Raw genomic sequence first — 16756 nt, 5'->3', positions numbered from 1 at the left:
CTTGGACCCGAGAGAGGCAAGGGGATGGAGCTGGAGGCTGCGAGGGGGAGGGCCCAAGCTTTGGGCACCCCACACCTCCCACTGCTGTCGGCATCTCTGAGCCAGGTGCCCCCCCCTTGGCCTTGCTGGTCTGGTGGCCCATGAGCACTTACTGAGCAGCTCCTGGCGAAAGGATGGCCCCAGGTGCTGGGCTGTGAGGGTGCATGAGACCTGGGCTCTCCCCTCAAGGACTCAGCCTGAAGGGTGGAACAGACGAGAGAGCATGCTGAGCCCCACAAGCAGGGTCGGTGCTGGCCGCCACGGAGACAGAGGAGGTCACCAGCCTAGGGCAGGCGACACCTGAGCTGAGACCTAAAGTCGGCACTAAAGTCAGTGGTGGTGGCGTGGGCCGGGGAATAGGACAAGCATCCTAGACAGAATGCTTCCCTACAAATCCCCTCCTGCTTCTTCTAAGGCTGATGGGCTCCTCTCCCCTTCCTCCCACCGCTCCCCCAGCACACTCCTCTCGCCTCTACTTAACTAACACCCCCTTCTGTGACAGAATGGGTTGTAGCCTCTCGTCTTTTAGAAAACTTGTAAAGAGAAGAGACTGATCTTTGTCGTCTTTGCCTCTCCAAAAGTACCCGGTGCTCAGCACGTGGTTAATGCTTAAACATTATGTATATATATAATAAAGCATTGCTTTTTTTTTTTTGAGTAAACACTACCCCCAACATGGGGCTCACACCACAACCCTGAGATCAAGAGCCCCATGTGCTACTGACTCAGCCAGCCGGGCGCTCCCCAAGATATATCTTTTGCTCTGACATTTTCTGAGGATGATGATCACTTTTAGTAAATTCTCAAGGGGGCCACTGGCACAGTAAAGGCATAGAGGTAAAAAGGGAAAGGAAAAGTAGGCAGAGAAAGAAAAATAAGGCTGAGGGAGAGGGCTGGGGGGGGGTCAGGAGGAAGCAAGAAAATGAAGATCAAGTATATTTCCAGTAGGGAGGGAGACAATTTCAAACAAGATCTAACCAGAGCTCTCTTAGCCGGGAAACCCTGCCGTTGGATTCTTTTCCATCCTGGGAGAACCCCCTCTTCTCCCTCCACTTCAGGGCTCTCCCGTTGGAAGCCGATTTCTAGACATAGTCCACGCACCACAGTTGTATCTTCAGAGCAGCAGGGAGAAGCTGAGAGAAGAAAGTTGGGAAAAAGCCCTATGGACCCAACTATTTCCCCATTTTACAGGGTGAGCCTAGACAGAATTTAAATTTCCTTCCCTTGAGAGTCTGAAGGAGGGAAGCTGCTGGCTGTGTCACCCTTCTGAACTGAGTATGCAACTCGCCGGTGCCGCGTTCTTTAGCATGGCAAGACTAATTTTGTTTTGCAGCTGGATAAATAAAGTAAGGCAAAAAAAAGCTGGCATTACACATTTTTGAATTAGCACCAAGTCTTCCAAACTCCACCTCTTTCAGGAAATGTTCCTGAATGCAGTGGGAGGTGGTAATTTCCCTCCCTCTCCCTTCTCACCACAGCGCTGCAAAGCTCGAAGAGCTGTACTTACCCCAACATTTGTCAGCCTGACTGTTCCTTCTCCATGATCTCTGGATCCTCAGCTGAATTTTTTTTTGTCTATGTCAATAGGATCATAACAGATAATGCGAGAGAACTGTAAAGTCGACGGAAGTCGTGGAGAGGAGTGATGGTTTCTGAAGGTGTCAGTGTCTCTGGTCCACGACTGAAAATTCCTAAAAAAAAAAAAAAAGAAAAGAAAAAAAAAAAGCCTTTTGGTGGTGGTTCCTGAATTTTTTGTTGTTGTTGCTGAATTAATTTTAAGTGAAAAAAATTCCACCCAGTTATCATACAATTCACAAGAGAGGAAACAACTCCGGGCTTAAAATTCAGAGAAATCTGTATCCTACAATGAGTTTAGTCAAACCCCCAGAATCTTACATGGTTACCCACAAGGTAGATTTTCAATCGAGTCACACCTTTTCCAAAGAGCAGTTAGAAAAAGAAGTGATCAGTTCTGTCCTCTTTGTCTAATATACACATATTCAATAGCAGTTTTCACAAGCAGAAAAAGTACATGTATCAAAGACCAATAAAATTGTTTTAGGTTGAAAAATATTGGAGGGCACCTGGATGTTTCAGTCAGTTAAGATCTGACTCTTGATTCTGGCTCAGGCTATGATCTCAGGGTTGCAAGGCTGAGGCCCATGTCAGGCTCTGTGCTAGGTGTGGAGTCTGATTGAAGATTTTTTTCTCTCCCTCTCCATTTACCCCTCTCCTGTCCTCTCTCTCTAAATCAACCAATCAATAAATAAAATCTTAAAAAATATACACATTAGTGGAGGAGGAAAGAGACTGAGTATAGATTCTGGTGAAGAAAAGTACATGAGGCTATTTCTGAGGTGTGTTTGGGATAGGTCATGAAGTGTGGTAGATCCGTACCATGCCCCAGGCAGGTTACTGCAATAAAGTCATGTATTGTCATGTCCTCTCTGGGAAACAGGGTCTTGTGTAAAGATTACAGCGAGGGCTGAAAGATGTTTCCATGAGCTTTCCTCACAGTCTAGAGACCACAAATACCTTGTTCAAAGGCTTGTTCCTTTGGAATACCTTCTGGAATACCTTCTGATTATAGGTCTTACTGTTAAGGGATGATATGTCTTTGCCCAGAATGACAGTCTTGGTGTAGAGATATTTCCAACCATCATGCCACTGGTGGGTCTCTGGTGAATCTTAGGGCCTTGACAGGTAGTGGGGTTAGTAAAAGCTGCCAGATGCAGGATCCAGCTAGCCTGTTTTATTTTCAAAGGTAACTTCTTTAACATTTCAAGCCCCACAAACATAATAACTATAGGGTCATTCAAAAAGAACTCAAAGTCTACTTTGATCAACTTTTTCTTTTCCTCCATCCACCACAGACTACAAGTGAAAGGTATGGATAGATAGCTTTTATTTATTTATTTTTTTAAAGATTTTATTTGACAGGCAGAGATCACAGAGAAGCAGGCAGAGAGAGAGGAGGAAGCAGGATCCCTGCTGAGCAGAGAGCCCGATGAGGGGCTCGATCCCAGGACTCTGGCATCATGACCTGAGCTGAGGCAGAGGCTTTAACCCACTGAGCCACCCAGGCACCCCGATAGCTTTTATTTTTAAAGATATTTAAAGTGAGGCCCAGAAGTGATAAGTTGTCAGGATTTTCTCAGGAGGATCAAGCTTGGAGTTTAGGGAGATTGAAAGGCGAGAACTCAGAATTCCCTGAGTTTTATTCCTTCATGACACACATGCTGCTGTTTGCTTCACATTTGTCCCTATCTGGGGCTGCTGATGCTTCCTCTGACTTAGAGCTCTCTCTTCTTTACTTCATGTGCTGCAAGACATTGCCTGGAAGACAGGACAGGCGATCGGATGGTTCCATGCTTGCTCAGAGTCCAGGAAATATTTCTTTAGGAAAAAGGGATGTTAACTTGGGGTAATGACGAGGCAGCAAAACAGAAAAGAGGAAAGGGGGGAGTTGCTTCAAGAAGAAATCATCGTAACTAGGTGTTATTGAGATAGGAAATGTAATTAAGTTAGGGGAACAAGGATGGCAGGACTGGGGTAAGTAAAATGACTGAAAAACACAATTGAGGGCAGGCCTGGGAGAAAAACACATAGGAAACCACTTAAATAAAATCTGCAGATTTTATTTGAGATAACCCTGAGTGGCCAAGGCTACAACTGGAAATCTATTGAGTGGTAAAGTGACCAAACAAGATAACAAAAAAGCAACATAATCACCATGGAGTTTGCAAAAACAACCATCTGTTGTGTGAGGAACCGTGGAGAGAGAGTCTGTATTTATAGCATCTTGAGTGGGAAAACAGGGCACATTAATAAACTTTTTTCTCCCAGTTCACCAATCTGAAATCTGACTTTCCTTCTAGTTTCTCTGCTGTCAACATGTACTGTTAAAAAAAAAAAAAAAGTCAATTTAAAAACAGACAGACTTGCTATGACTAATTTAAGAGCACCCAAAGTAGGCTCTTTTCCAAAAATACACTGCAATCGACAAGACTGTCAACTCCATCCAAAGAAATTGTGATACTACTGCAGACCCCGAGGACGAATCCCAGGTATCATCCAAATCCCAAACTTCCTGCTAGTTTGGGCAGAGCACGGTAGTCTGTTGAAGAGTTCCACAACCCTTCACTGTTCTTGGTCTCAGGCTTGAAATGAAATCTTTCTACAAGCAAATGTTCCCAAGGGTGTATCTTAAACAGCCTACTTTAATAATTCTTATTTTTTCCTCCCCCCCACCCCCCTCCACCACCAACCCCCTCCATTCTAAAATGGAAACTGTTGTGAGGAAACATTTTATATCAGAAGCCAAGAGTGCTAGTGTTTTTCAGTTATTGCACGTTTCCTCTTAATGAAAATATGTTTACATCCTCTGGTAGAGTTATTTTTAAAAAAGGTAACATCTCTTGGCAGTGTTGCTTTTACAGGAATACCTCTGTGTTATAATTATTCTGTCTTAGGGTGGAAGAGGTTGGAAATAAAATGACGTGCCAATGCTCTTCGAGAAACCTACCCGGGATAATAGGATCACACTCTACTCAGTGAGTTCAATTAATTTTACCTTGAATTCAGTTCTGGGGGTGAGGTGGAGGCAAAAGTAAATGACCCCACCATTTGGTGGGGTGTCTAGTATGTGCCAGGAAATGCATTAAGTACATGACAGTCTTTATCTCATTCGATCTTTTCAGCAATGCTGCACATTATCATCCTCATTTTACATGAGGAACTGAGGTTCAGAGGTTAAGCAACTCTCTGCAGGTCTTCCAGGTAGTAAATGGCCTCATAAAGGGAGCTCACACACCAGCTTTCTGGTTTCTCGTTTAAAAGAATATGCAATCTATTTCTTCGGGGTTTTGTTCAGCAGTCCAGCATACTGACTGTGCACCCCTTCTGCTGCTGAATTACTCAAGTAGTGTTTAGTACCAAGTGTGACTTGGTTCCTTAAGAATTCTACTTAATGAGAACCTATGTGCTAGGAACTCTGCGGGGTGACTGGAGCGCCCGATCTGCTCTGATCGTCACAGTTCTAAGAGACTGGGCTCTCTCCGTTTCACAGACGATGAAACTTTTGGGAAGTTAAGAAAGTTATTAAGATCTCCAAGACAGTGAGGGGTGAAAGCTCGACTGGATTCCAGGGCTGACTTCATCTGTCACACCCCGGGCCAGTGAGCTGCAGCGCTGATTTAACAGTCACTGGGGGTGTTCGTTGTGTCCCGGGAGCCGGTACTTGGGACAGCAAGCTGCGGCAGCACCAACTCCTCCGTCCACTCGGCCGGGGAAAAGGCAGGACGAGTGGCCCAGAAGAGATAAGCTCTCACGCTTTCGCTTAGCCACAACACAGGTGGTCCCCCGACCGCCGCCCGGAGAGCGGCACCCCCTCCCCCCGCCGCGGGAGACGCGGAGCCCCCACCCGTCCGGGGGTGCCCCACGCAGATGCAGCTCCTGGGCGCCGGACTCGGTCGGACGCTTCCGCGAGCCGTTAGCCGCCACTCAATAGTCCGGCGCAGAGCGGCCAGTGCGGGACTCCAGGGGACACTCGCACCGCGCCCAAACCCGTCCCCGGGAGCTCCCGAAACCCGGGCGCGAAAACGCCGTCGCTCACGACCCCGCACCGCAGACGGCAGCGGCTCCGCCCTTCCCGCCCCGGAAGTGACGTGCGGCGGCAGCGGCGTCTGGTAAGGGCCCCGACGTAGCCGGGGGGGTTTGAGAGTGGCGGCGGCCGCGGAGCGACTGGCAGGCCGGGCCCCGGCGAGGAACGCCCCGAGCGCGCGCCCGGCGGGTAGCGGCCCCACGACCCGCGCTGCCGCCGCCGCCGCCGCCGCGTGCGGGGGCGGGGAGGGCGGGGCGCGAGGAGCCGCGGCCGGCGCGGCGGCGGCGGGCGATGCGGGCGGCTGCGGGTACCCGGCGGGCTCCGCTCGGCCGCCGCCGCCTTCTTCGGCTCCGCCGCGGGGGTCGCAGCCGGTGCCGCGCCGTCCTCGAGCTCCCGGCGTGAGGAGGCGGCGGGCAGAGAGAAGCATCGCGCTCCAGGCGGAGACCCAGAGGCAGCCCCGCGCCCGGCCTCGGTGAGCGGCCGGCCCCGCGCGCCCCGTCCACCCCGCGCCCCTTGGGGCTCTCGCGACCGCCGCCCCCAGCCGCGGGGAAGAGGGAGCGGGGGCCGGGGCCGGGGGCAGGGGTGGGCCGGCAGCACAACAGGAAGTGAGCGTGGCGGCGGGCGCGGGGGCGGGCGCGCGCTCCCCTGGGACCCGCCCCCGGCCAGCCCTGCCCGGCCCGCAGCCCTAGCCGCGGGGCGCGCAGGTGGACCGCGGAGCGTCCGGGGCCGCGCGTGGCCCCTCAGGTCCCTGGGGCACAGGGTGGCAGTGGCTCTTCGGCCGGGGAGGGGGGTGAATTCTGACTCTTTGTGGTGACAGGAAGTTGGAAAATGAAAGTACAGTAATTCAGCGCTTCCCGAGGCCGCGTGAGGTTGCGGCTCTTCCCCGGACTTTGATCTGCTCTGGGGCGCTTGGTCGCCGAATTTTCTTCCTCTCCCCAAGCTCGCTCTTCATCCGGTGTCAAGTTTCATTTCTTTTTCTACTTCTGTCCCGCGAGCCCCCTCCCCCCTTGACTTTCCGCTTAATGTACAGCCTCGGCGAGGCTGGTCGCTTCTTGGTTCCTGGGAGGATCAGTTGGAAACTTTTGGGGGAGGAATATTAATTAACTGGCCCTGGCAGGAAATAAGGGGTATTGTTGACTGATGGAAGTAGTAAAAAAAAAAAAAATAATAATAAAAAATACACAGTTGCCTTTTCCCCAGGCTGTTGCTATTTGAAGTTTAGGGCATTCACTCTGGAGTCTCTTCCTCCTCACAGCGGTGGGTCAGGTCCTCACTTCCCCTTTGCGCGCTCCCAGCCACCACCCCACTGCGAGGGAAAACTTGGTGCTTTAATATTTAGAACTGTCAGTGGTGTTTTCCATTAAGATGTTGTAGGCTTCCGTCCACCCTTCCCCACCTCCCCGTCAGGAACTCCCTTCTCTTTGATTTTACTTAAAACTGCAAAAGTGAAATCCATTACATTCTTAGGGAAATACTGTTTTCAAGTTTTAGGGCAATGTAACTATACATTTACTATTTTCGTAATATAGGGTACTGAACAGTGAAGAGATTCCTGGTTACTTCTCATAAACGATGGTGATTTTAATTCAAAACTAGTCTTGATACATAATTTGGTTTGGTTTTATTTAAGCAGCTTGCTGAGTTTGGAGACCTTTAGTATTTGGATCTTAGCTGCTGTTTCTGAAAAATAGTTGGGCTCTGGGTCACCACAGCAACTGGGCTGTGTGTATTATAAACATGTTTAGGGTGGAAAAAGTTTCATTTACTAGAGACTTCCTTTCCCTAATAGGTTATTTCAACATGCTTTCTTTCAGTTTACCTCTGGGATTGATCTGTCTTTGAAGTGTTAACGTAGAATCAGTTTCAACATTTAACTCTCAGTCATGTTCTTTTATTTGCAACAGTTAAGTATTTCTCTCCTTTGTTACACTTCTGAAAAGCTCTTCTTGAAGTTTAATTTTAGAAAACTCGAGCTTTTCTGTGACAAAGGTTTTTATTGATAAGTAGTTAGAATAAAAGTATTTGTATTTTTCGACTCATCATTTCACCTTTTTAATAACTGCCTTCTGGAAGTTTTTTTCCTTAGCTCTCTTTTATGCCTGAGGAAATAATTGAATTTCACATTGATAGCACACCTTTTTAAAAAAATTATTTATTTATTTATTTGACAGAGAGAGAGACAGAGAGATCACAAGTAGGCAGAGAAGTAGGCTTCCCGCAGAGCAGAGAGCCTGATGCGGGCCTCGATCCCAGGACCCTGAAGATCATGACCTGAGCTGAAGGCAGAGGCTTAACGACTGAGCCACCCAGGCATCCCTGATAGCACACTTTTAGAAACTGAAATGAAGAGTTCAGCTTGACTTGATTGAGGTCCACCCAACTTTTCAATAGAGTATGACCTGATATTAGAATTGATTGAGTAAAATATTCCTTTAAATTACCCACCGAAGATGTCCATTTCATATCCATGTCAGTTTTTTGCAAAAGAACATTATTTTCCAGTGCTTCATTCCAAAACCACAATGTCCTTTGATTCTAAACAACCTTCTATCCCAGAGGCACTGTAAAGTACTAAAAAAGCATCAGCATTTTCCACTAAAGTTAGGTTCTGCCCCAAAGTAGCAGCAGCAGCAGCAGCGCACCAGCATTTGACTCAGTCCTTGCGCTCCCTTAATAACCAGAAGGGAAGGTAGACGTTGAAAGGTGAAACCGGAGCCCCTGTGGGTGCACGCATACTTGGGGGTCCCTCTTCTTTGCCCAGGATGGCACTCCTGTGCTCATTGTGGAGATGGTGATGCTTATTTCTGTCTTTGCGTGTTTACCTTAGCCATTATGAACCCATGGGGCTCAAGCATTATCTACATGGTAGGTATCAAGACTATGGAATTTTCTATGGCAATTCTTCCAAGAACAAATAGAATTACAGGCACCAAATTTGTAATTGTTCTGAGATTTTAGCTCTGTCCTTCATCTTTTCCCTTCCCTCTCGCTATCCCCTCCCTCCCTGTCTCCCCTGTTTCCTCTCCCCCTCGTGTTCTCTCTCTCCCCGTCTCTCTCTCTCACACACACATTGATACCCCGACCTCTATAAGCATTTTTTTTTTTTTTAAGTAGGCTCCATGGGAGCCCAGTATGGGGCTTGAACTCAGGACCCTGAGATCAAGACCTCAGCTGAGATCAAGAGTCAGACACCTAACTGATAAGTCACCAGGAGCCCCGCTAGGCATTCTTGGTATGAAGATGATGTCTGGAAATATGGAGACAGTTCTTTGGTTAAGCTAAAATTTACTAGGGAGTACTTTTAACAGGTTTAGACTAAAAAAAAAAAATAATAATTTAAATGGGAAGCATGTATAATTTAAAAAGTAACTAGCCATGAACAGACATCATTAGAAGAAAGGGTCTCTGGTAATTGAGAGAAATGGCATCCCCCTCCCGCCGCCCCCCAATACTTGAAGGATCAGACTATAAACTCACTCTTTTTTATTTAAGTAAGCCCTGTGCTCAGCCTGAGGTTTGAACTCACAATCCCAAGATCTGAAGTTTCATGCTCTACTGACTGAGCCAGCCTGGTAACCCCTAAAACTACTCTTTTAACTCCTTTTAAGTGAGGCTATGGGAAAGGTTAGCAGGGGAGGGTTACTTAGCATCAAAGTCACACTTCCAATTTGTAGGCCATTATCACTTAGTATCTAATTGTACTGCCCTGTGAACGCAGTTACCCACATAGGGAGTGGTTCTCCTGAGGAACAGAGTTGGTAACTGGGAGGAGAGACTTGGATTCCTGGGCTCAGCCTCTCCATTAACTATGTGACTGGAGATGTCTCCTGTTTCCTGTTCTTTTTTATTTTCCCATCTCTACTTTTGGATGACAGTATCTGTAAACAGCTTCAAAGTGGCAATTGAGGATTATCGAAGGACATTTTGAGTGTCTCGGAAAAGTTCTAGAAGCCCAGCTATCTTCCAGTAGTTTCTCATCTCCTGCCTTTTTTGGGAGCAGACATAGTTGACCTTCAAGGATCCCATCCTTTGTGAGTTACACATTGTTAGAATTAGGCTCCTAAGACCTACGGTTTTGTAATATTTATAGTGCTTGTTTTTAACATCTTTATTGAGATAAAATTCATCTACTTAAGTTGTACAGTACGGTGTTTTTTTTTTTTTTTTTAAAGATTTTATTTATTTATTTGTCAGAGAGAGAGAGGGAGAGAGAGCGAGCACAGGCAGACAGAATGGCAGGCAGAGGCAGAGGGAGAAGCAGGCTCCCTGATGAGCAAGGAGGCCGATGTGGGACTCGATCCCAGGACGCCGGGATCATGACCTGAGTCGAAGGCAGCTGCTTAACCAACTGAGCCACCCAGGCGTCCCCAGTACGGTGGTTTTAGTATATTCAAAGAGTTGTGTAACCACCACCACAATCTTAAGGTCAGAATATTTACATCAACCCATAAACAGTCACTCCCCATTCTTCTCTCCATCCAGCCCCTAGCAACCACTGATCTGCTTTCTGTGTTGAATACATTTGCCTATTCTGGACATTTCATATAAATGGAAGCTTGACGTGGGGTGTGACCCCAGGATCCTGAGATCATGACCTGAGCTGAAGGCAGGTGCCCCAAATAAATAAATCTTTTTTTTTTAAAGATTTTATTTATTTATTTGACAGAGAGTGAGAGAGGGAACACAAGCAGGGGGAGTGGTAGAGAGAGCCCAACATGGGGCTAGATGCCTGGACCCCGAGACCATGACCTGAGCCAGAAGGCAGATGCCTAATGACTAAGCCACACAGGCACCCCCAAATAAATAAATCTTTAAAAAAATTTCTTTAGGAATAAAGAATTCTCTGGCCCAAAATGTCAATAGAACCAAAATTGAGAAACTCTGGCCTAAACAGGGAAATCCTAAAACCTGAGACATTGAATGATTTTTCATTTCATGTCTTGATAATCAAAGGCCACTCATCAAAGAAGGAGGATCTATAGGGGCACCTGGCTGGCTTAGTCGGTAGAGCACACGACTCTTGATCTCAGTGTCGTGAGTTCAGGCCCCACATTGGGAATGGAGTCTCCTTTAAAAAACTGAAAAGGTGGGACGCCTGGGTGGCTCAGTTGGTTAAGCGGCTGCCTTCGGCTCCGGTCATGATGCCAGCGTTCTGGGATCGAGTCCCACATCAGGCTCCTTGCTCAGCGGGGAGCCTGCTTCTCCCTCTGCCTCTGCCTGCCACTCTGTCTGCCTGTGCTCACTCTCTCTGACAAATAAATAAATTAAAAAAAAAAAACAACAACTAAAAAGATGACAGAACTTGTAAATTAAATCAGGGAGCATTTTCTGAATTTTCAGTGCTGCCAATTTAAATGTAAATTAATTTATGAGAACAGAAAGGATTTGGAGGAGAAATGCCAGTGGAGCAAGAGTAGATTACTCCCTACATCTTCGGGCCACCATGAGACACACATACTTCTGGCAGATAAACCAAGTTGCTTGATTTAAATGGTGGTCTCAGAGGGCAGGGCTACGAGATTCTATAAAACTTCAATAACAGCGGTCCTCTGGCGATCGGCTGTCATCACACTGCTCCTGTGATGTAAGGAACTCACTTTATCTTCCAGCAAGACTTTTCTTAAGCAGTGTGCCTTGCTTAAGAGTTCGGGCTCTGGGTCCAGATTGCCTGGGTTTAAATGTTAGCTCCACCGTTTACCTCCTTGGCCTCGGACTTAACTCTTTTCTGAATCTGTTTTTTCAAATGTGAAATGAGGCTGCAAGGCTGTCTGTTTTGTAGGATTGGACTGTTGTGGGAAGGAAAGGAAGTAATGCTTCTGGAGCACAGTGCCTGGCATACGGTGTCCTGTCAGTGCCGGCTATTAATTTCTCGTGTGTCTTATCTGTGTGCTTCTTTCAGCTCACTGCTATGGACAGTGCGATCACCCTGTGGCAGTTCCTCCTTCAGCTCCTACAGGAGCCTCAGAACAAGCACATGATCAGCTGGACCTCTAATGATGGGGAGTTCAAGCTCTTGCAGGCAGAAGAGGTGGCTCGTCTCTGGGGGATCCGTAAGAACAAGCCTAATATGAATTACGACAAACTCAGCCGAGCTCTCAGATACTATTATGTAAAGGTAATAAACATCCGCCGCAGAACAAGAACGGGTCCTCTCTCCTGATGAGGTTATAAGGGACTAACGTCCTGGTTTATCTTTGAAGCCTTTTTAAACTGAGGTGTACTTGACAGAAAACATTATATTAGTTGTAGCAGTACAGCATAATGATTGGATACTTGTGTACATTGCAAAATGACCACTGTCCTGGCTTTATTGATCCAGTTTATTTGATAACTTCAGCAGTTTGGGATTAGTGGGGGAAACATGTCCGTGTTCAGCTCTAGTCCCCACTCTCCACGTATGCGTTGTTCCTAGTTGCAGTTGTCTTTAAAGAAAAAGTGAGTATAGGGTTGGGAATAAGGAAGAGAAAATTTGAGATTCTTGAGGACAAAATAAAACATTCTCGTGTGTATCATAATTTTAAAAGTTGTCACATACATGCTTGTTTTGTAGCTTCACTTTTTTTTTTTTAAGGTTTTATTTATTTATTTGACAGAGAGAGATCACAAGTAGGCAGAGAGGCAGACAGAGAGAGAGAGGGAAGCAGGCTCCCCGCTGAGCAGAGAGCCCGATGCGGGACTCGATCCCAGGACCCTGAGATCATGACCTGAGCCGAAGGCAGCGGCTTAACCACTGAGCCACCCAGGCGCCCTGTAGCTTCACTTTTTAATTTAACCCAGAGAAACCAGATTAATACTTCAAAGAATAGCTGTTCATGCACAGATTTGATTTCTTCAAGTTTATTTTTTGTTTAATTTCTTATTATTTTGGATACATTCTTGGGCTCTGAGGGGAAATGAATAGCTTAAATGGATAGAGTTAAAATGAGAAACTGAGATCCTAATTTTTTTCACCTTTCAGTGGTTGGTCTTATCAGTTTTCCCCATGGGGGTGTGGGGTAAGGAAGGCCTGGAGCTGCAGAAGGAAGTAGAGGGCCCAGCAGACTGAACGTTCTCTTTGTGCTCACTCAGGATGCGAACGGCTGGCACCTTTGGGATTAGTCGAGACCGCAGTTCAGGGATCTTTGACTTAATACAGATAATTTTGCTTGAGGGCGTCAGGCAACGGAAACCTCTCTTTTACTTACGTAATAGGTCATGTCGGTTGCTCATAAGACCTTTAAATACACTCCGCTTCGGCTCCATAGCGCTAGGACCTGGGTTTGGTACAGCTAGGTCAATGTGGGTGACTTTGAAGCTCTTGAGGGAACTACTTGCCACATAGAGACCCTTATTAGGTCCGTTTCTTCGGAGCTGTGGGAAGTGCATTGACAAGAGGGTGTAAGCGTGCTTATTTCATTTATCTACAGAATATCATTAAAAAAGTGAATGGTCAGAAGTTTGTGTACAAGTTTGTGTCTTACCCAGAGATTTTGAAAATGGACCCCCTGACCGTGGGCAGGACCGAGGGAGACTGTGAGGTCCTGAGCTGCAGCGAGGTGGGCAGCGGCTCCAGGGACGCCGAGAGCGGGGGCAGAGAGAAGCCCTTGCAGCCCGGGGCCCGGGCCTCTAGCCGCAATGACTACATCCACTCCGGCTTGTATTCTTCCTTCACGCTCAACTCTTTGAACTCCTCTAACAAGAAGCTCTTCAGACCTATAAAGATCGAGAGTCCGGCTGAGAAGCTGGCAGAGAAGAAGCCGCCCCAGGAGCCAACACCGTCTGTCATCAGATTTGTAACAACGCCTTCCAAGAAGCTTCTGGTTGAACCTGTTGCTGCCGCCGCGTCGGCCAGCCCGGGCATTTCTCCGTCTTCGGAAGACCCTCTCCGAGCCTTGGAGACTTTGGCTTCCCCCAGTCTGCCCGCCCTGGAAGACCCGGCCTCTGCCCCCAGCGGCCCCGCCACCTTTTCCGCATCCCCCGGGCCCTCGGCCTCCCCTTCTGTGCAGGAGCCCCCGAGGACACCTTCGCCACCACTGAGTCCACACCCCGACCTTGACACCGACCTCGAGTCAGTGGCGTCACAGCCCATGGAGCTTCCGGAGAACTTGTCACTAGAACCTAAAGACCAGGATTCGGCTTTGCTGGAAAAGGACAAAACAAGTAATTCCTCAAGATCCAAGAAACCCAAAGGCTTAGAGCTGGCGCCTATCCTGGTGATCACGGGCAGCGACCCGAGCCCGCTGGGGATACTGAGCCCGTCTCTCCCCACGGCTTCTCTGACGCCAGCCCTTTTCTCACAGGTAACGGCCTCTCGCTTTCTGGGGCCACTGATGATTGCATTGACTCCCCTTTTAAAACAAATCCAGAATCGATAACCGCCCGTTCTCACGCCGCTGCTTAGGTCTGCGTGAGAAAGGCAGGCTTGACCCCCGTGAGAATCACCCGGTTCCGCACCTGATCGGAGCTGCTGCAGGCGAGGGTTGGAGGGGCTCTAGAAGGGCTCTGAAAGGACTCATCGTCTCTGCAAGCCAAGAAATATTTGTCAGGCTCCTCCTAAAGCAACTACTGTCGCTCTCGCTTTTTTGGAGGGGAGTCCTTATAAGACTCAGTGGTATTTTATACAAAAATAGTGATAGCGTCAAAGGCTAGAAAACAGTAAATCCTGAGAACCTGAAGAAAACCAGTTGGTGTGATGTTGAGAAACAAAGTTGTATAGTTACATTAGCTATTTCTTAACTTGCTCATGTCCTGTAACATTTATTTATTTAAGAGAGGGAGAGAGGGGGCGGGGAGGGAGAGGAAGAGCGAGAATCTTTTTTTTTAAAGATTCTGGTATTTTTTTATTAGAGACAGAGCAAACATGAGTGGGGCAGGAGGGGCAGACTCTGTGCTGAGCACAGGCCCAACGTGGGGCTTGATCCCAGGACCCTGAGATCATGACCTGAGTCGAAATCAAGAGTCTGATGCTTAACTGACTGAGCCACCGGGGCGCCAACCCTGTAGCATTTAAATGGATGACTCCCAGGCTCCCCATTACTAAGGAGAACTGTGTTTGTGACTTTACCCGTTATTTTTCTGCACGTGACCAGATTGGGCTCTCGATTTGGGAAAGACCCTACAAAACACGTTAGAAAATACTTTGTCCTTTATCTTACTTAGGTTGTAAAAATAATTTCTGAGTTTCTCCTCATGAAAAATCTCAGACCTACTTAGTGGAGAAGAGGACAATATTTGGGTTCGGGGTTGGGGCGCCTGGGTGGCTCAGTCATTTAAGGATCTGCCTTCAGCTCAGTTCATGATCCTGGAGTCCTGGGATCAAGCCCCGAACCGGGCTCTGTGCTAAGCCCGGAGTCTGCTTCTCCCTCTCCCTCAGCCCCTCCTCCCGCTCGAGCACATGTGTGCGCGCACGCGCTCTCTCTCGCGCTGTCTCTCTCAAATAAATCTTTAAAAAACGATTTGGGTTCAGGGCTCTTGGTGTATTACTATAAGGTGGAAACACATCCTGGTGAGTCACTTAGTGACTGGTTTTGTTTTGCGTTTTGCAGACACCCATCTTGCTGACGCCCAGCCCCTTGCTCTCCAGCATCCACTTCTGGAGCACTCTCAGCCCCGTCGCACCCCTGAGTCCAGCCAGACTGCAAGGTGCTAACACACTCTTCCAGGTGAGTCACCTCCAAGCCCGTCTCCTGCAGTTGGGGCCTGGCACAGGCAGAAAGAGGAGAAAGACAGTGTCTTCACTCAGTCTCGTTCTTACAAAACTTCTGTTTAATAAATACGCTTTCCGAGGGTTAATGCCAGCCAGCAGACAGCTCTGGCAGATACGCACAGCCACGCTTCCTTTGCATTCTTTACTGTTCCATGCATTTCAGTTAGACCCAGAATTGTTTAGCACCGTGTAGATTTTTTGAACACACCCAATTTCTTTGTCATTTTAAGTGCTAGAAATCCTTTTTTTTTTTTTAAACGGAAAATACAAATGTGTGTGTGTGTGAAAATTGTAAAACCTTCATGTGAAGTTAAACGTAAACCTGTATACTTTAGGCTATGAGGGAAGGTTCTGGTTTGTTCTTTCCATCAAGGTAGGCCAGAGAACGTTATTATTTAACAAGAAGGACAAACAGCTTTTTTCTTAACGTTTTTGCTGTGACATCCTATTCTTCCGTGATAAATGGTTACTTCCTTTGTCCTCGTGAGCCACTGCAGGCAGCTTTCACATTCTGCCTCAGGGACTCTGGCAGGGACAGAAAGTGAAATTTGGGGTTGAGTAATAGGATGATAATGTGTTTTACTTTCTTTCCCAGTTTCCTTCTGTACTCAACAGTCATGGACCGTTCACTGTGTCTGGCCTGGATGGACCACCCACCCCCGGCCCATTTTCCCCAGATTTACAGAAAACATAACCTATGCACTTGTGGAATGAGAGAACCAAGGAATAAAGAAACAGAGAGACATTCAACATGATTACCTTTGAAGTGAGCGGTTAATAGTTCTACAATGCTAATAATAGACTATTGTGATTTTTGCCATTCCCCATTGAAATGCCTTTTTAAGATTCCCTTTGAATATGACTCAAGTTGGACTGTATATAAAAAATGCCTTAATTGGAGTCCAAGCTCCACCTCCCTCTTCCTTCCTTCACTCCTTCCTTCCTTCCTTTCTTTCTAATATTTTGAGCTTTGTGTTAAATTTTTGGTGGGGTTTAGCAGCTAGCTATGGTTCGCAAGAGCAGTTAAGAACAAAGTTACTCCTTCTGCCTTATTGGGACCCTTTGGCCAGGAAAACAGTTATGCTTTGCGTGTATTATTTGGAGGAATGTTAACTGCAGTTGGCCGTATCTTCAGGACTAAGTGTGTTCTGTGGAAAAACAAAAAGTGAGCTGTGCACAAGCAGTGAAGGAAAAGCAGTCATGCCTGTCCACACACACTAAAATCCGAGCAGTGCTATGGGAGAGATTCTGTTTGGCTTGAAGAGTAACGTACGTAAGCAATCCGCAGAAAAGACCTCTTCTATCGCGGTGGGTTTCTCAGCTGCATGTGTGATCTTGTCTCAACCTGTGAACAGAGCGCGGAGCCTAGTCTGTTGCAACATAGGAAGGTGTTTTAAACCTGGGGTTTAAGATGGTGTTTGCAACAACCG

At 47.4% G+C, this 16756-nt stretch overlaps 1 protein-coding gene across 1 annotated transcript; it reads left to right on the top strand.

The window, feature by feature from the left end:
• The first annotated feature begins 5931 nt into the window (after positions 1–5931).
• ELK4 (ETS transcription factor ELK4) lies at positions 5932–16226 on the top strand. Its single transcript, XM_032878446.1, has 5 exons — positions 5932–6113; positions 11541–11756; positions 13048–13920; positions 15166–15282; positions 15922–16226. Exons 2-5 carry the CDS (start codon positions 11550–11552, stop codon positions 16018–16020), a joined length of 1296 nt encoding a protein of 431 aa, XP_032734337.1. The 5' UTR covers positions 5932–6113; positions 11541–11549; the 3' UTR covers positions 16021–16226.
• Positions 16227–16756: the final 530 nt, after the last annotated feature.

This window comes from Lontra canadensis, unplaced genomic scaffold (genome assembly GCF_010015895.1).
Source record: "Lontra canadensis isolate GAN:19392208 unplaced genomic scaffold, GSC_riverotter_1.0 scaffold63, whole genome shotgun sequence".
NCBI lineage: Eukaryota > Metazoa > Chordata > Mammalia > Carnivora > Mustelidae > Lontra > Lontra canadensis.
The sequence above is the reverse complement of the archived record's forward strand: the minus strand, read 5'-3'. Positions and strand labels throughout refer to the sequence as shown.